The 21,073-nt window shown below is 35.3% G+C and overlaps 1 protein-coding gene, 1 long non-coding RNA gene and 1 pseudogene across 2 annotated transcripts; all 3 read left to right on the top strand.

Annotated features, from left to right (window-relative positions):
- Positions 1-10,048: 10,048 nt before the first annotated feature.
- LOC123876845 lies at positions 10,049-14,391 on the top strand. Its single transcript, XM_045923221.1, has 3 exons — positions 10,049-11,658; positions 11,930-11,991; positions 12,453-14,391. The coding sequence occupies exons 2-3, from the start codon at positions 11,982-11,984 to the stop codon at positions 13,835-13,837; spliced, it is 1,395 nt and encodes a 464-aa protein (XP_045779177.1). The 5' UTR covers positions 10,049-11,658; positions 11,930-11,981; the 3' UTR covers positions 13,838-14,391.
- Positions 14,392-14,400: 9 nt separating this feature from the next.
- On the top strand, positions 14,401-14,827 carry LOC123876853. The gene is made up of 2 exons (XR_006798441.1): positions 14,401-14,531; positions 14,632-14,827. It is a non-coding gene; the product is annotated as an uncharacterized LOC123876853 (long non-coding RNA).
- Positions 14,828-15,913: 1,086 nt separating this feature from the next.
- Positions 15,914-18,156, top strand: LOC123877120 (annotated as a pseudogene).
- Positions 18,157-21,073: the final 2,917 nt, after the last annotated feature.

Genomic DNA, 21,073 nt, shown 5'->3' with positions numbered 1-21,073 from the left:
GGCGGTGAAAGCCCAGAGCACTAAACCTATTTTTATGTTAAAGGGCATCTCCGCCGACACCCCTGGCGAGGAGTTGGCGCAGATAATCGTGGCGCAAAACCCCGAGTTGAGCGAGTGGGGCGGAGAGAGGGTGCGCCTGAGATTTAAAAGGAACAACCGGAATAACAGCAGTCTATACAACGCGGTGTTTGACGCGGATCCAGGGCTGTGGCGAGTGGCGTTGGCAATTGGGAGGGTCCGGGTGGACCATCAGCGGGTGCGCTGTGAGGATTTGTCACCGTTCACCCAGTGCTTCTCGTGCCTGCAGTTCGGACACATCAAGACGCGGTGCCCAAACGGGGCAGCACGATGCGCCGCTCACTGCGCGGACAGCACGCACGGGGACACCGACTGCCTGAAGCGAGAGGACCCTCCCAAATGCTTCAACTGCGCCTCATTGAACGTAAAATTAAACATAGACAAGAGCGTAGCACACAGGGCCACGTCCCCTACCTGCCCAGTTCTGGTGTCCATGAAGAGACGAGTGAACTCCAGAATCGATTATGGATCCGCATAAGCTTTGCATAATCCAGTGCAATCTAGGAGCGCCTCGCTGGGGGTCACTCGCTTCTTCATGGTTGGCAAGTACTCCATAGCTATGGTATCTGAGCAGTATGTTGGCTCGGGCAGCAATCACAAGTAAACTGTATTATATGATTTGTGTCAGGGTATTATGGTATTATATTATGATGTATATGGTATTGATGATTAGGTATAAATATGTATTAATATAGTATATATTACTGATAGTACACTGTATTAGGGTGTATTATGTATTGGAATGTATTGATGTAGTATATATTACGTGTAACATACTGTATTATATTATTGTATGGTATATTATAATTAACGCTTCTCTAACCTCTGAATGATAAAAGAAGCTGTCAAGACACCCATCTGTGATGCAATCCACGTGGCAAAAAACAGAGAGCAATGAAAGAACATCATAGCAAGGATTGCGTCAAAGGGGAGCCACGATCCTCAAAATTGAGGAAACGACGCAGGAAGAAGAAGAACCTCTGAATGAGGCAGCTCTCTCATCCACAATCAATATCAATAGTAGTATTATTATTAAATAGACGTACCTATCAGGGCACGTAAAGGTCCCAGGTAGGTACCTAACTAACTAACTACCTCGTACCGTAGCAGCTTAGGTACTTAAAAATTGTAACGTGTGGTATTTAGGGTATATAAATATTAAAAGAAAACATATAACTTTAAATCACTGATCTCCTTACGACTAGCGACATCTGTGCGTAGTGGGTGGAACTAGTTCGGCATCTTGGTTTGATGCTTGTAACAGACATCATAAAAGAATTTATTTATTATTACTAATTATTAATTTACGTTTGTGAAATATTTGCCTTTTCCTTATACAAGGATCTATAAAATACATTTGTAAAAATTTCACATGGGTGATGGAGTTATTTTGGAAACTGACAGGTGGTCAGGAATCTGGGGCCAGAAAAAAAAAAACAAAAAGAAAAAAAAGATTTTGGTGTGACAGCTCTTTCTTTTTTCGATTCGCCTTGCAGGAAGATGGCGTAGTTACAAATTTTAAAAAGGATAACGATAGTTTAGGCTGGGAGTTTTTGCTAAAAATGGTATGTGTGAGTTTATTCGTGCGAGATCAATTCGTCCACTTTTCGATGGTGTTGTGAATTTATGATTCCTTGTTACAGTTTTAGGATAAAGTTCTACCACGCGGCGGGTGGGTGTCGGCCATCACGATTTGGTAAGTGAATCATTTCTCTCAAAAATTAATTAGAAAGATGTAAGGCTCCTCTACCCGAAATAAGCGTGTCGCCAATTTGCAATTTCATTTTTCTTTTTAGGTGGCGACATGGGTGAAACGTGCGTGTTGTTATGTTGTTGTGATTAAGAATTTTATGGAATTTAATTGAAACTTAAACAACTTGATAAGAAAATCATCATCATGGTCCCCTAACAACCTTATAATTTTAAAAAACCATGATTGGGTTATAAAATAACGCTGAAATTTGAGAGTTAACACGCGTTTTGCTCGCTTCACGTTTGGATTGAGGAAGCGTGGACCGCCAGTAATCCATAGGAATCTCTTGCATCCTTTACCCAGCTAGTCCGTAAGACACACGGCCACAGTCTGCATGAGCCGCGCGTCCGGAGCGAAGGTTGATTTTTCGGAACAGGTGTTTTCCTAAATCTTCCGGATATTAAGGTGGATTCTCTCCAACATATTAACTTTTTTGTGAAGCTAATTCAACTATTTTTGTATTTTGGTTTACAATTATATTAATTGATGGTTTACACTAGATTGTGACATATACGTTCCTAAAATCGTAACTTATCATTAAGACGAGTAACCTAAGATCATAGTGAGGTGCGTTGAATGCGGACAGCACCTTGAGATAGTTAATGCATCTCTCATGTCTCTGTAACTAGTCGAGTTAACTTTAATTGTAAATCTATAACCAACAAAAGAAGAATTAAATAACTATTTCTAAGGTACTCGAGGTTTCAATTTAATAATTATCTTTTTCCACATAAATCCCTGGCTGTACAGAGCTGATTCTGCTAACATGTCTAGGTCCAAGCAACGCACCTAGAGTTCCTGGAAGACCTAGGACCTGGATATGTTACAGTGGCGCTCCAACGGGTATTAACTATATTTTATTTTCCCCTGAGTGCTACAGTGGCACTCAACGGGTATAAATTATACTTTATTTTTCTCCAGAGTGTAATAGTGGCACTCAACAACTCAAAAATTTTCATATTTAAATTATACACTATATTTTTTCTCCCCAGTGCTACAGTGGCGCTTTTTGGGTTTTAAAACTTTTGTTTTACACAGGCTACAGTGTTCGTCCTGTAATTTAATTTAAATACTATTATTTGTTTATATTTGTTCAAAAATTAACTTAGTTTTTATGAAATCAGTTCAATACACCCAGGGTTGTCATATGACACATAGTACTTTGAAAATATTGTAGGTAAACCATCAATTTAATTGAAATTTAAGGATAATATTGTAATTAATGCTTTCTTTTCAGTGTTACAAATATTTCTTATCAGTTTAAGTTACTAACTGTTTGTCTAATTGTTAACTTAATTGTTATATAATTAACTTAAGTTTTATATTGTAATTGTGTATACCATCAATTACTTAACATGGAAAAGTCCAGAGCTATACCATATGCAGTGCAGTGTATTATTATTTAAATTTGAACACGTTACCCCATATGATATTGTTAAAGTATTCAAATCGCTACAGTACAAAAAAACCGGAGACCTATGGGGAATTTCAGTAAAAGTAATCAGCAATATTATTGATATTGTTGCTCCATATCTTGCTCTAATCTTTAATGAGTCCGTAGATTCAGGATCCTTTCCAGATCTTATGAAATACAGTAAATTAATTCCTCTTTTTAAATCGGGTAGTAAAACTGACCCAAATAATTACAGGCCAATTTCAATTTTACCGACTTTTAGCAAGATATTTGAAAAAATTATGCTCAACCAACTGCTCCAGCACTTTAATCTGAATAAATTACTTCATTCGGAGCAGTATGGTTTTACTAAAGGTCGATCAACAATCGATGCGGGCGCAATGCTTTTAAAGCATATATTCGATGCATGGGAGAACTCACAGAATGCTATTGGAATTTTCTGTGATTTGTCTAAAGCATTCGATTGCGTTTCGCATGAGACTCTCTTGGCTAAATTGAACCACTATGGAATCAAAGACTCTGCGCTTAGTCTCATTGCGTCCTACCTCAGTGATCGTATACAAACTGTATGTGTAAATGATGTGAAGTCATCCGGATCAGCCTCACTAATGGGTGTTCCACAAGGCTCTATCTTAGGTCCCTTCATGTTTTTGGTATATATAAACGATTTACCATATTTCGTCCAAAATGATTGCGATATTGTACTATTTGCTGATGATACGTCTTTGATTTTTAAAGTCGATAGAAATTATAATAATTTTGACGATGTAAATAGAACCATATCGCAGGTTACTCATTGGTTTACTGTTAATAATTTGCTTTTAAATGCAAAGAAAACTAAGTGTGTCGAATTCGCATTGCCCAATACTAAGACGGCAAATGATTTTAATTTAATGGTAAATAATGATATGTTGAAAGTAGAAGAAACTACCGTGTTCCTAGGGATAACTTTAGATGCAAAGCTTCAATGGAACGCCCATATATCAACACTTGCTGGTAAACTCAGCTCTGCTGCTTACGCTGTTAGAAAGATTCGACAGATAACTGATGTGGAAACTGCAAAAATTGTATATTTTGCCTATTTTCACAGTATTATGTCTTACGGAATCTTACTATGGGGTAAAGCGGCAGATATTGGAAAAATTTTCGTATTACAAAAAAGGGCAATACGCGCAATCTATAATTTAAAACCGCGCGATTCCCTACGAGAGAAATTTAAGGAAATAGGTATTCTTACAGTAGCTTCTCAATATATTTACGCTAATATAATTTTTGTACGACAAAACATTCATAGTTACAAAAAAATCGGTGATTTCCACGACCGGCAAACTAGAAACCGTAATAGGCTCGCATATCCTACGCTCCGCCTCAGGAAAGTGGGAAAATCGTTTGTGGGAATGAGTGTAATATTTTATAATAAAATTCCACAATCAATTTTAGACTTGCCTTTACACAAGTTTAAAAAATCTATTAAAAGTATGCTCCTGGAAAAAGCTTATTATACAATCGAAGATTATGTAAATGACAAAAAAGCTTGGATTTGATTCGCTCCAGCAATATACGGCGCTGCAATTGCTTGTATACAGTATGGCATATTATTGTAAATTGTACATTTGAAAAGAGCAACCGCCGAGTTTCTTGCTGGTTCTTCTCGGTAGGAACAGCATTCCGAACCAGTGGTAGATTATTTTGACGATTCAAAAGCACTTGTAAAAGTTTAATTGAATAAAAATAATTTGAATTTGAATTTGAATTTGAATACAATTTCACTCCCTTAGAAAGGATGAATTAGTCTATGAAGTGTCCATACGTGCGGATACTCCTGGAAATACTGTCGATGCCCTCAGAAGACAGATGCGCAAGCTTATTTTAGAATGTCCTTCTGAGGCCATAATAGAAACACCTTTTAAAGCGGATTCCGAATTTCAAATTATAGGTGAAAAATTAGATGAACTAGTAGCTTTGTTAGATAAATGGGATGTGTATAAAGAGAAGGTATCGCTAGCTAGAGCAGAAGCCCTAGCCTACCACCTTTACCATCGATTGAATAGGATTTCAACTGAGGAACCAGCGGTGTTAACAAAAAAGATAGAACTCAAAAGTAGGCTTGATTCATTACTTGAAAAAATTGAAACTCCAACCATTAACGTTTCAGAAACTCCTGCTTCAACTTCATCTTCTGCAGCAATAGTTCATGAATCTTCGCTCTTCGAGTGTTCCAGTGACAAGAATGTAGCCAAATGGAACGTTAAGTTCAACGGCACCACGGATCCTCGCTCATTCATTGAACGGATAGAAGAGTTACAGGGTTGCTACGGGGTTTCGGATGCCAAACTGTTCAGGTCTGCAGCACAGTTATTTAGTGATCAAGCTCTCATTTGGTTCCGAGGATTAAAACATCAGGTATGCACGTGGTCTGATCTTAAAAATCTAATATTGGAGGAATTTGATCCGGTCGATTATGACTATCGTCTACTGGGTGAAATTCGTGCCAGAACACAGGGGGTAGAAGAGCCTATTCATATTTATTTCTCTGTTATGGCTTGTCTGTTTGCTCGCTTAAGGACACAACTGTCAGAAGCAGCTAAACTAGAGATTTTATTACATAACATACGCCCAAATTTCTCTCAACAGTTAGCACTAGTTCAAATTGATTCAATTTCACAGTTAAAAGAGAGTTGCAAAAAGATAGAAGCTGCTAGCCAGCGTGCTACATTATTCTCAGAGCCTGGAAAACCAACAAATATTATAACTCCTGAGTTTTCTTATAAGCCCAAGAATAAAACAGTGGCTTTTGTGGATAGTAGGGGCAAAAAGCCTAGTATATCAGAACCAAAAATTCAACAAAATAAGGTTCATGATCAGCAACCTCCTACGATTGCTAATTATTAATTTACGTTTGTGAAATATTTGCCTTTTCCTTATACAAGGATCTATAAAATACATTTGTAAAAATTTCACATGGGTGATGGAGTTATTTTGGAAACTGACAGGTGGTCAGGAATCTGGGGCCAGAAAAAAAAAAAACAAAAAGAAAAAAAAGATTTTGGTGTGACAGCTCTTTCTTTTTTCGATTCGCCTTGCAGGAAGATGGCGTAGTTACAAATTTTAAAAAGGATAACGATAGTTTAGGCTGGGAGTTTTTGCTAAAAATGGTGATCCTTTCGTCAACTCGGACTTGAGAAACTCGCCCGCGCGGCCGAGTTGGGAAGATTTAATTATACCTATTATTTTATTATACATCTCGGCCGTAGGCTTAATTACTATGCGGGCGAGTCAATACAATTCATTTTTGTGAATTTGTTTATTCGTCATCTCGGCCGAATACAAGAAGTACATTCACGTTATAAAATATTTAAAACAAACAATTATTTTTTTAGCCAGAATAAGTTGAACGCTATGCTACGTTGCTATAGATGCGTCTGATATCCACCAATCATATTCATTGCTGCACATAGCATAGCACTGGCCAATGAATATGATTGATGGAACGTAGCATAGCACATCTCTGGTGGAAAGGCACCCTAAGAGCTGGATTAACCTAAGGACAAAATTTTGATAATAATTTATAAAAAAATGAATATCGAACAAACATCAAATTTGATCGAACAATCAAGAACAAACGACGAACAAACGATTTAGTAAAAAAATAATTAAAAATGAATATTTTTCGCCGCCAAGTTAAGGGAGCTTGCTCTGAGTGTGTAATACAGCGTATCGATGAAAAACGTCAAACCAATGTCAAACAGACAGGGTTACTGTAATTAACCTATCAAGATCACGCGTCACAAAATGTATGTATGCCGACGCTGCGCCAAAGTAACCGGTTTCTATAAGGGCGTTAATAATCAGTATTATTATTGTGATAAGGAAGACGAGAGGTTTGGTGTGCAATGTTGTAAGGCTTAAATTAAAAATTCAGTTTAATTAATTATTTACAAAAAATATTGAGAGAAACTCCTACCTGCAGAAACTGTTTTCATATCATATGAAATTACTACATTGTAATTTCTAAAATTGACAAAACTGAGGTCTTCGTCATTCGCCTTTAATTTTTCTTGAACGAGACATCAAATTTTCATTCTTTCAATATACTTGTACACTTGGTTAGCTTTTCTTTTTTAAAACCAATAATCTACTACCATAAAACCGATCTACGCCTAATATTTGTCGAAAGAAGACTGTCCACTTTGTATGGGGGTTTTGGCTTGAAGTGGACAGTCACTGAGAATAATAATTACATTGTAAGATAATAGCACTAACAAGTAGAAATTAGAAAATTAATAAAGTTTTGTGTCCAGGTGTTCCTAATTTTTTTTATGGAGGTTTATGAGAAGGGGTTTCAAATTAAAAATCCATTTATTTTATTTTATTTATTCTGATTCGTATGTTAATAGAATATTATCTAGGAACTGGGCAGGTGGATTTATTGACTCTTGATACCTTGCCCAGCTCATAAACCAAATTATTGTCATGACATGGGCACAGCAACCTACTGTCCGTCGACCCACAATGCAGTTACAACAATATTGTTTTATGGCTTCTCTGCCTGACCTATTATTTTCATATAAAATATAAACAAAATATATTTTTCTACTGATGTGCCTGCTGTGGATCTTACCTCGCAGTAATGATGAATTCTCAGTTACAGTAAAACCTTCCAATAGGTTACCCGCCATGTCTCTACATACTTCAATTGTATAGGAACCATCACCTCTAATGTGCTCCCCATAGTAGGACCGGGCTTGCTTTAATTGATAGGTCCCGCAAGCTATAAGAATTAAATCGCTTAGCTCCAGTCTGGGAAAGGGTACATTGTTTATGTCAACATTGATATTTAAAAATTGTGTTCGCCTTCTATTTAAATTATTTCTGATAACATAATCTGCTAGGTCATTGTTCATGTAAAGCTTTTCATTTATGATTTCAAGGATTTGGCTTGCATCATCCCTATCCCTTATCCTTTGGTGAAACTTATTTATCAACGCTGCAGCTACTGTAAAATCTGTCATGGCATGTCTTGATGCAACGTTAAAAAATTCATGCCTTAGAAGCTTAAAAGATTGTTTAAAAATGCCATTTACTGCTTCAACAACCCATCTGCAAATGGTAACCATTCTAGACTGGTTAGCTGCTAGTGTTGATAACTGGTTTTCACCTTCTTGCAAGGATGCAGGGGTGTGGACAGAATAATTGTTCTGTTCTAACAATGGCAAACAGTCTCTAAAACCCCTATCCAGTATGAAAATATCTCCAGGTTGAAAATATTGCCGTAATGGTTTTGTCTCATCGCTGAATTCATTTGACATTATATTAGCATCAGACGTTGTTGCTGGATATGGGCCTATTACATCTACAATGTACCCATCGCAGCACACTATTATAAAAGGTTTCATTAAGTTCCTATACTTAAGTAAGGAGTAGGTATCTTTTTGATACATATAGTTTGAACTCTTTTGTACATATAGATAGGTACCATCCATAATAACAATGGGTTTCCTATCTTCTGCACAAAAGAGTCCATTTGGTATTAACAAATTCCTTGCTGCAATTTCAGCCCTAGTAATATTATTTATGCCCAAGTTTCTTGTAACAAAATCTTGCTTAAGTGCATTACGTGCTTTATTCATATATCTCAATAATGTTGTTCGGGGCATATTAAACAATGTGGCGAGTCTTTCATCACTGTCACCTGTTCTTAATTTAACTAAGTATGCAGCAAGTGCTATTGAGCCCTTCTGCATGTTCCTTAAGCTAGGTACATCAAAAATAAGTTGCCTAAACTGAGATTTTGTTAAGCCTACCCAAAAATGTACAAAATCTTCCGACATATCATCTATATTGGAAAAATCTAACATAGTGGCCCTTTCATTTATAAATGATGCAAAATCCTCAATATGGTCTGTAGTAAAACTTTGTATTGGTTGTGCAATATCTTCCAATTGCTGCCAATTATCATTTTGCAAATGGAATGTACAAATTCTACAATTTGGTGGAACATAAAACTTAAAATCTGCAAAAAGCTTTACCCTCAACCATTTAGGAACTGTTAGTCTTTCCAGTAAGTTACAGTCTGGGAAAAAACAATGTGCTTGGGTATCTACTGCTCTTTTAAGGTTCGGTAGAATAATGGTTGATGCTCCTTGTTGAGGTGGCTCAAGCGTACGACTTGACAATCGATCACTTCTCTGCCAGCAGGGGTGGCAGATTTCATCTGATCCATGCAGCTGAAATAAAGTTCACTTATATGAACATATTTTTAATTTGCTTAGAATACATAATGTATAATATACTAAGAGTATTTGTGTATTATGAGGACAAAATGAAGTTCAAGACTTTTTAACTATGATAAACTTATCATATCAACCTCATCGCTAGTAACAAGGTTTTGGTCATAGCCAAATAAAAATATAGCAAACGTTTGTTTAGTAATTATTATATGAGATACAAAGCGAATTCATGTACATTAATGCTAACAATATTAAGAAGATATATAGAAGCTATAAGTGACAAATACTAAATATAATAATTACCTGACGGGGCATAATCCTCTCCATTATTATGTTTCGAATGCGTGCCTCACGTTCAGTATCAGTACGTAGCCTGTGAGATCTTGTTCTCATCAAAGAGCATCCACAACTAATACAAACACGACGATGGTGACCACCACTAGTAGAAGGTTGATCATCATTAGTCGTAGTGGAGTGGTGTGACTGGTTGAGAGCTAAAGTCCAGCAAGAGTGGCATACTATAGTGCTATCAATCACCTGTTAAGAATGAAAATATTATATATAAATTGCTTTATTTTGAATCTATACTTAATATTATAAAGCTGAAGAGTTTGTTTGTTTGTACGCGCTAATCTCAGGAACTACTGGATTGATTTCAAAAATTCTTTCACCGTTGGATATGTACGTGATCCCTGAGTGCTATAGGCTATATATTATGTACCACGGGCGAAGCCGGGGCGGACCGCTAGTAATGAATAAAGATGATGTTACTGCACACAAGTACAAAATACATATGCTTTCAAAATTGAAAATGTTACTAGTATTATCCCCTGACAATAACCATGTATTCATGCACAGCTTATGCAGCAACATAACTACGACTTTATCCTAAATAAACATTAGCGCGAAATAGCAAATAGTGCATTGAACACTTACCGCTTGGGGTGCAATCCAGTGTCGTATTACGGACATAACCTCTACAAGTTCAAGGCTATGCCTTCTCCTTTGAGTTACATCAGTACCACAATTAACACAATATCTCAATTCAGTGAGAGTCGTGTGTTCCGTGTTCAGTCCGGGGTCAACATTAGGGCTTCGATCGGTACCGGTAGGAATGCCAGGGTCGTCGTAAATAGCGTCATCGGTGTCCATTATAAATAGCAAAAGTCGAGATAAAAAACGGGAAACGAAACAAAAATGACAACAATTAATATTCACTACGATTAAATAGTAAACACAATTCAACCACAATGAGTGAAAGCGAAAGCCGAATGTCGAATGCGGAATGACATTTAGTTTGTCAAAATGACAAGTCAAAAGAGTAAAGATAAGTAAAGTCTATAGCTAGGGTTGCCATAAAAGTCATTTTCGAGAAACAATAAAATAGATTATTAATGAATAATATCGATAATCGAAGTTATTACAATTAATCGAGCAATATTGATATTGCTTTTTATCTATTCAATAGCAATTTACCTAAGTATAACTGTGTGATTTTTCGCCATAAGTAAATGATTTTTACTAAAAGCACTTTGGGAAATAACTTTTTCTTTTTGTTTTCGATTTAACAATATTTTATATAAATAATCAATTAACAAATAATCGATTCAAAAATATATGTATTGAAATCGATTATTATTTGTTTTTAATAATATTATATGTTTTTTAGACTGGCAACGTGACATAATCAAATTACCAACCGGAAATAAACCGGAACTAAATAATTAATGGATTAAAATACTTAATAAATAAACATTTTATCAGTTTATATTGATACAACTGAAAATCACAAATAATCATGATTTAATTTATGATAATTTTTGGTATAATTGTTTTTTTGTATGAATTCTGTCCACGCCAAGCCAATATTGGACAGTTCCCTTTATTACTTTTATCCCCATTTGTCTTGAAAGATATTAATTTATTCCCTCATATATAATTATTTTAAATAGGCAAGTATTTAATTTTCCTAGCTGGCAACTTAATCACCACACCCAACATCAAAGTGAATAACGGAAATTAAACCTTCGTGCCTTAAGATTCAGTACATATTCGCATGTGGTATATTTTATATATTGCGCCCGCGTCAATGATCCATGTCACTTTTACTCATCAGGCCGCCATCTTAAAGGCTGCCACAGAGCTTGTGTTGTGTTAAGTGAAAATTGTGAAGTTTTATAAAGGTAAGTAAGCCAAATCATACTATTTTATAATATTAATTTTATAGCAATATTCCATTATAGCTAAGTATCTATTTTTTTTCATACTCCTGTTAACCACGATCGTATTTTTTGGTAATCCTAACTAATAAACAGTAATTTTGAATAGCAGATGGCCGCCATTTTGACTGCTTTGTTGTAACGGCGTCTGTTTTAATTTAAACTAAAATACTCTCTTGATTTCTATACAACTTATCTAAAACAAAATGTATAGTGTATCCAATTTTTTTTACAGCTAATGCAACCAGTCTTCTGATTTTTATTAAGTAGCAAATATTATAAACACAATGAATGCAGGTGAGAACAATAAAAAATTAAGTTTAGCGAGGTTAACGCTAGGGTTTATTAACCATCCACGTTGCATTTGTCTCTAACACTTTTTGTTTGCTATTTAAGGCTCCGTCCTAAAAAATCTCATATTAGCAACAAGTTTGTGCTTTTTTGTGTGAGGAAAAGAAAAATGTATTTTAAGCAATCACGTATGACTTTAGTACCTAGATATATATATATATATTTTCATATTAACTCGAAATTTGAGCGGTTCAAACCATGACGGTCCCTTAAATGCTTGCTTATGATTAAAATATAAAAGAATGTGCTTTATTTTGTTCATGCAGTAATAGTTTGCGTATAATAATCTGTGGCAAAAATTAAATATCATGCTAAAATCTCATGTAATGTAATTACTTTTCATTGTAATTGAAAATAATGCTATTTTGCTTAAGAAATTTCTATAATTAATTACTTTTGTATTACAGGCGATGAATCACAACCAGGGCCATCTGGCTTACAAAATCAACCCCAATTACAAATATTGACATCACAAAGGGGTAAGCGATTGCTTCTTCGCGCGGGGCATAAATACAACGAAAAAAGAAATAATAAAGATGGTACTACCACTTGGTACTGTATAAAAAGGACCACGTGCAAGGCGGCACTAGTTACTTCTACTGACAACTCAATTAAAAGAGAGGATATACACAATTGTGAGCCTGATTTCGCATCCAACGAATTAGAAATACAACTTGGAAAGTGTATTGATAAAATTACATCGGACTATACTATTCCAGTGCCGAGTGCTTATAGAGAAACTGTATCAAAACTTAAAGACAGTGGAATTAATTTGATTAAAAAAATACCTGACTTTGTGAATGTTAAAAATAAGCTTTATAAAAAGAGAAATAAATCATTGGACGTCCCAAAAGTCTGTTTTAAATCCCCAAGTGAAATTATTGTTTCTGAAAAATTTAAAAATTTTGTATTAGCTGATTATAATTATAAATCAAACAGAATTCTAGTTTTTGCTAATGAAAATTGTAGAACAATATTATCTCGCTCAAATTTGACTATTTTATGTGATGGAACCTTCAAATGTTGTTTAAGGCCTTTTCAACAATTGTACACCGTGCATGTTGATTTAGGAAGCAATGAGATGTATAACAATATTATGCCAGTGGTATATGCCTTGCTGCCAAGTAAAACAAAAAATATCTATAACACTTTGTTTAACCTTATCAAAAGCCAAATCCCTCAATTTAATCCAAAATTATTTGTACTAGACTTTGAGCAAGCAGCATTGTCCGCAATTACAGAAACATTCCCTGAAACACAAATAAGTGGTTGTCATTTTCATTTTTCGAAAAGTTTGTGGCAAAGAGCTGACAATTTAGGCCTAACCAAATTTAAATTAGCCAGAAAACATATAAAACGTTGCTCTGTTTTGGCGCATCTACCTAAAGAAGATGTAGAAAGTGGTTGGTTGTATATAATGTCACAATGTCCAAGAACTCCAAATATAGTCTCATTCAATGATTATTTTGTAGAAACGTGGTTAAGTGAAGAATCATTTTTTTTTAATAAATGGAACTGCTACAATACACAACATCGTACAACCAATATGATTGAAAGTTGGCATTCTACTATTAACAAAAAAATACCAGCCAAACCCAAAAGTATAGCACAATTTTTAACAATATTACAAAAAGAAGATGATTATTTTAATGTATTATACCAAAAAGGGTCTAACATAACCAAAAAACTTAAAGAAACACAAGAAATTGATGAAAATATATATACTACCATTAATGAATATAAACAAGGGAAAATAAATATAGATCTCTGTATCGAACGACTTGTTTTATAATTTTGTTATTTATCTATTGCATAATTATGACAAATAATACTAGTCAGTTGATTGTAGTGATTTTTCAAAAAAGTAAGTTTTTAATTAATCTGTGATGTTTAAAATGATCTGTGATTTTTTAAGTGATTTATATGATAGTATAAATATTAGTGTGTAAGTTAAATGATTTATGTGATAATAAAAACATTAGTGTGTCTGTCAAACATGTACTTTAATAATTGTCCATACCGATTGTTGAATCCTATTAGACTAAGCTTATTTTTTTATACATCTATGTTGATTTTTTAAATATATACATGTTTTTATATTTTTAAGCTTGTTTTATTTTACCTATAGAAAAATATATTTAAAATCGAACCACTTTTGTACTTGACTGTACAATAATGCTTTTTATTTTCATTGACGGCCGAGTTGACGAATACAATATACGAAAAAATTACTTCGGCAACTCGACCGCGTGGCGCGGCCGAGTCGCATAATAAAAGAATAATTAATATTTTATTTTCCCAACTCGGCCGCGCGGGCGAGTTTCTAGCGTCCGAGTTGACGAATTAGCCAAAATGGTATGTGTGAGTTTATTCGTGCGAGATCAATTCGTCCACTTTTCGATGGTGTTGTGAATTTATGATTCCTTGTTACAGTTTTAGGATAAAGTTCTACCACGCGGCGGGTGGGTGTCGGCCATCACGATTTGGTAAGTGAATCATTTCTCTCAAAAATTAATTAGAAAGATGTAAGGCTCCTCTACCCGAAATAAGCGTGTCGCCAATTTGCAATTTCATTTTTCTTTTTAGGTGGCGACATGGGTGAAACGTGCGTGTTGTTATGTTGTTGTGATTAAGAATTTTATGGAATTTAATTGAAACTTAAACAACTTGATAAGAAAATCATCATCATGGTCCCCTAACAACCTTATAATTTTAAAAAACCATGATTGGGTTATAAAATAACGCTGAAATTTGAGAGTTAACACGCGTTTTGCTCGCTTCACGTTTGGATTGAGGAAGCGTGGACCGCCAGTAATCCATAGGAATCTCTTGCATCCTTTACCCAGCTAGTCCGTAAGACACACGGCCACAGTCTGCATGAGCCGCGCGTCCGGAGCGAAGGTTGATTTTTCGGAACAGGTGTTTTCCTAAATCTTCCGGATATTAAGGTGGATTCTCTCCAACATATTAACTTTTTTGTGAAGCTAATTCAACTATTTTTGTATTTTGGTTTACAATTATATTAATTGATGGTTTACACTAGATTGTGACATATACGTTCCTAAAATCGTAACTTATCATTAAGACGAGTAACCTAAGATCATAGTGAGGTGCGTTGAATGCGGACAGCACCTTGAGATAGTTAATGCATCTCTCATGTCTCTGTAACTAGTCGAGTTAACTTTAATTGTAAATCTATAACCAACAAAAGAAGAATTAAATAACTATTTCTAAGGTACTCGAGGTTTCAATTTAATAATTATCTTTTTCCACATAAATCCCTGGCTGTACAGAGCTGATTCTGCTAACATGTCTAGGTCCAAGCAACGCACCTAGAGTTCCTGGAAGACCTAGGACCTGGATATGTTACAAAATTTCATCCGCCACTGCTTCGGTGACTATTGTAGAGGATTTCATCAAAATTATTACTCTCCAATTAAATCGGTTTCTTTATTCTCGCGGGGCCGAGTTATTGTAAGACTTCATCAAAATTTTTCAAAATTTTATATACTTTTTTTAGGAGGTGTTCCTGTCATCACAGGATTTTCGAACTTTAAAGTAATTCGTTTTAGAGCAGATATTAACACATGACGATTTTTATTTACATAATACATAATACCGCAGGCAAAAAAGGCGATTTTCAAACCGATATCGATCTATGTGTTTAGCTCGGGGCCGCGACGTAAGTTCGCAGCTTCTTCCCCCTGCCGCGCCGGCGCCGTATTATTTATTTATATGGCAATTTTTGACAATATGGGGAAGCAGCAATCAAAAAAACGCCGAAGTAATTATCGCGTAGAATGGCGCGGACAACCGTGCGCTAGCCGAGTTAAGCGAGAAGCTAGAACATTATGGTGTTATGACGATCATGGCATTCGTCATAATCGGTGCAGCATGTTTTCTCCTGTTTTGCCGGTTCTACAGGCGGAAAGTACGCGGGAAACTGGTGGAGGACATCATGTCAACCTTGGAACAAGGACGCGGTTCCCAGGCTGGGCCAGCATGGCGTGAAATATTCGAAGAAATGGAAAAACCTGGTGAGTAAATTTATATATTTTATTTTATGATAAACAGATAAGTATTGTCTTAAAATCAATTGTTATTTTGACAAAAATAGTTTTTGAGTGTATCCCTGATGTTGTGAGCTCTCGTTGCGCTCCTGTTTTCACCTGCAGTCATGAATTGGTTTCTGTTCTCATTTTGTGATTGTGGTAATTCCGTAGGCAAATCGTGGATACCCTCCTTATCAATAATTATGTTATGAAGTAAACATATGCACTTTATTATAACATCTGCACGGTTGGGATTTACTTCAATTGCTTTCAACAACAATCTCCACTTACTACTCAGAATGCCAAAGGCACACTCAACAACCTGTCTTGCATTTGATAAGCGTTTATTAAATATTTCTTTTTCGGGACCCAAATTTCTTTGAGGATGGGGCGCATGAGGTATATCTTCATAGGGTAAGGTTCGTCACCAACTAAGAAATGAGGCAAAGCTATAGCAGTTCCTGGTAATACTTTTTCCTGGTTTGTGTTGAGAGCACCATTTTCCAATAGTCTTGAGAGGTTTGAATGTGAAAATATTCCACCGTCACTTTCTTTGCCATATGCTCCCACATCTATAGCAATAAATCTGTACTTTGCATTCACAACAGCATGCAATACAATTGAAAAATCATGTACGATATAACCAACAGTATTGTTTGAAATCCGAAATGTATATCCAAGTGATCTGAATGATGAGCCAGTGGCTAAGTACCTGTAATAATAAAAGATTTGTTTTCAGTTGACGAGTTAAAAAAAAATGGCGGGTACTACGAGACACTTTCGGGAAGAACTAAAAAAACTCAACAATAATAAATCTGGCCAAGCAGCCAATTCAGAACAATTCTCCAAGTGGCCTTATTTTCAGCTTTTGATGTTCCTCCAAAGTACAATGTCCTGAAGGGATCTGCAAGGTAGCGTGCCAGATACATGTGAGAGTTCTGATGGTGAGGATAGTGTAAATACAAAAAGTAACTATACGCCTTCACCATTACCTGGTCCATCTTCTGAACAAAGTGACCAAGAAATTCCAAAGCATTTTAAATCTCCATTGAAAAAAAAAGGTAAAAGACGTCAGCCAGAGGAAATCGATGCAAAACTATTGGAAATTGAAGAGGAGAAATTACAGTACTTTAAAAAAAGTGCGAATGAACCTGATGCACAGTTCCTAATGAGTCTCCTCCCATTTTTAAAAGAGATACCTAAAAATCGTAAGTTAATTGTACGTTCAAGACTACAACAAGTACTTATTGATGAAAAGAATGCTCATGCTTCATCTGTGGTACAGAAAGAAAGTTCTACTGATTTGGCTCAGTTCAGTGATGAATTCAATATGTCACCAAATACTTCAAAACTAGGAGGGCAATCGCAACAACCTTTTTTAATGTCACAACAACCATCAGCTGTTACTCACTATGTTATGCAATTCAATCCTGACTCAAATATTTAATGTCCTCATTGTCATGTCTTCATTTGAATAAAGAATTATTATATAAAAATATACCGAAAAAGCATTTTTTACTTCCTTACCTTAAAGTGACAATTAATCGTTCTTCAGGTGATATTGTGTCACGAAAGTTGCTGTATTTAGTCAGGATAGGTCGTACTGCATTAAGAATGTACTCAAAAGTATCTCTCCCCATGCGTGTATAACCATAAAACAGTCTGCGGTCATTATACAAATCTTGCATAATGTGATGAAATTCACCGAATTCATTTCTTTTTAAAAATATTTCGCGCACCCATTCGTCTCTACTTCACACTTCGTTCCTCTCGTATTTATTTCTTAAAACATGGAGTGGCACAAAGAAGAGGAAGTGTTGTGGAACCCAGCTCATCCAGAGCATTACAACAAACTCAAGAAAGAAGACGCTTGGAATAGATTGGCTTCGTTACTCGACAGCGAAAGACAAACATGTAAAAAGAAAATGACAAGTTTACTGGCATCATTGAGGAGGGAAAAACAAAAACTAAACAATCAACTAGTACAGGAAAAGGTACGTAATTATTTATTAAGTTTTTAAGTACAAAGGCCCACAAGTAACAGATACAATTTGGTTTCTTTTTTTTGACGTGACAACGTCTTATAATTCGATAGAGCCGGCTGCACGCACGAAAAACATGACTCATGCGGCATTACCTCGCTCTGAGGCGTTCCATGTAAGGCTTGAAGTGCAAGCGAGAGCGCGGAACGAGCGACAAAGAAGCACAATCGGCCTTTGTTGTCACGTTCAACTATCGTCAGTAAACCGACTTTACAGACAACCAATTTTTTTTTACAATTATTTTTCTAGCATAGATTACGATATTCACGAAATATACTACTTTGGGTCGACGTTTGTTAATTTCAACTTCAATTTCAGGTGCAGATGAAGTATATCATAATACTTAGTTTGCATACAAAGCTATGATATTTCTACTGGATAGAAATACACCTCGTGCTCGCACCTCGTACAGTATCTGTTATTGAGGGACGTTGAGTGCATATTTTTTTAAGTTTTTCGTTTAATTCACAGTTGTTAAGAGTTGTTCAGAGTTGTTGTAGAGTCTATCTTGACATCCAATGTTTACATACAAAAAGTTATATTTCGCGTCAACAACTGCCAGTAATACGATGCTGAAGAAACCCTTGTAATTATTTAGGGTCAAATGTCCAACAATGAAACAGTGGTACACAATAAAACACTATGAAATTTCTAAAATTCTGCGTTGCCAGTTCGTGCATTATATCGTGTTAGGACACTCTCGTGAACCCCCCGCCATACCTCAGTTTGCATCAGCGCCGCGTGGGAGAACACGTGTCTGCGGAGCATTTTACCTTTTTTGCGACAAAAAGTAAGTATTTTTAACATTCTTTATAGATTTTTCAGTAAATTATGGTTGAAAATTTCTTAAATTTCATGATTAACTAGCATTAAACATATTTTATAGATTAATGTGGAATAGATTATAATTTATGTTAAAGTGTTACGATTTAGTGGATAAAAAAATGAGGTTAGTAAAAAAAACCTTAGGTGGTCCACAATGATACAGTTGCACAGTGGACACAATGAAACACTGTTTCAATGAGTACCATCTTGTTTCATTGTATACCACATAACATCATGTACCGTAGAGTTCCCTAACTTCGTCTGCTTTTGACCGTTTTTTCAAATTTTCCGCCAATCGGATCTAAAAAAATCTGTTATGTCTGACAAACATCGTCCAATGGTAATAGTTCTTTTTATGTGTGTATGAAAGTGTACCTACTGTTTATAGTTTAGGCAAGCTAATGACCGTTAAAAAAATAGACGAAGTTAAGGTGAAATTCTAAACTTCATCTATGCATAGGAAATTAATTTTAAACATAAAAACAATTTTATCAAAAAAATATAAATAAGATAAATTATTCAAAAGTCCAAATACACTATCTTAATGCCTTTTAATTTTATATATTTTATACTTTTATTTAGGTAGACGAAGTTAGGGCGTACTTTGTCCAAAATCGTTCTTAAATTCAGGGGTGGCACAAAGGTATCGTAAATAAAAATGAAATATGATGAATGAATTAAACACTTTAATCGTAGTAATCGTAAAACTGTCTTTTTCTTAGGCATTCTAATGCTAAATCCAACATGTCTTGACTGTGAGCAACTGTATATGATCGTTTTTTCTTTTTTACGAATTCTCGATTCATGTCTAGAGTTTTTGGATTACCTGTAAATAAAATTAAAATAATCGACTATTGCAAATATAAATTTATAGTGGTATATTTTGTAATCGTTAATTTTCTTCAAATACACTGGACAGCAAATAAACCGGACCACCTGCTACCTTGGCAGTCTGATTCGATTTTCTCAAAAAGTATAAAACTTACAACTATCAAAATTATACCTGCAGAAAGTGCATTTTATGATGAATAAAATGAATGGAAATTCATTGGGATTAATCAATTAATTAAGTGTTTATTAAGGATTTTAGAAAGAAGAGTCGTTTTCCAGCCATGTTAATCGTTAGTAATCATGAAATGAAAACAAAAATTAAAGCCAGAAACAAAAATAAAATTAAAAAAAAGTTTTTGGTCAGTATTCAGTATTCCTTCCCCTTGCTCGGATAACTGCCAGCACCCTCGTAATTCATCCACCTCACGAGCCTGACGATGAAATCTCGAGGATTGCATTCCGCTCCTCTTTAATTGCGATTCGCAGCTCTGGAAGCCTTGGAAGCTCTCGGGAAAAATAAAATGATTGAGTTAAAACAGATATTTTAGCAGTATAAAAATATGTTTTCTTCATTATTATTATGTTAGATTTTCAATATGGCGTCGCTGGCGTCGTATGGTTTGACGTAGAACTGACAGCAGAAAGTTTTCGAGCTTCAAATTAACCATCATAGGAAAGACTTCCACATAATTGAATACATGTTTAAAATTCTTCTCAATCTTTCGTATTGACAGCATTGACAGTTAATGTAATATTTTTGCGAAAACTATTTTATTTATTTTGTAGTGATCAATCTCCCGCGCCTAGTTTTAATGAAAACAGTAACAGACTCAATTTTGAACCCCTAAATCTGTTCTTAGAAATCATCTGATTTACTGGAAAAATATATTTAAGTATTAAAATATGTTTTTCCGTTTATGTTCTGTTCAGTCAGCTTGTTGGAAGTGTACACCAGAAATATCCAATTCTTCACCGAGACATAAATCAGTTCCATCCGAAATTAAACTTCAAATAATGGAAAAAAGAAGACTACGAAGAGTATGGCACATTAGTAGACACCCAGAAGACAAAACAGTACTTAACAAAGCAATTAAGGACCTTAAAGACGCCATAGCTAAATCAAAGGATACTCTAACAGAATCATATCTGGAATCGTTGACAGCAACAAGTGTTACTAATTACTCCCTTTATCGTGCGTGTAAAAACTTAAATAAGCCTACAGACCCCAAGCCACCACTTAGATTGGAGGGCAACACATGGGCCAGAAGCCAGCAACAA

Source organism: Maniola jurtina, chromosome 22 (genome assembly GCF_905333055.1).
Source record: "Maniola jurtina chromosome 22, ilManJurt1.1, whole genome shotgun sequence".
NCBI classification, from domain to species: Eukaryota; Metazoa; Arthropoda; class Insecta; order Lepidoptera; family Nymphalidae; genus Maniola; species Maniola jurtina.
This window is presented reverse-complemented; position numbering and strand designations above follow the sequence as displayed.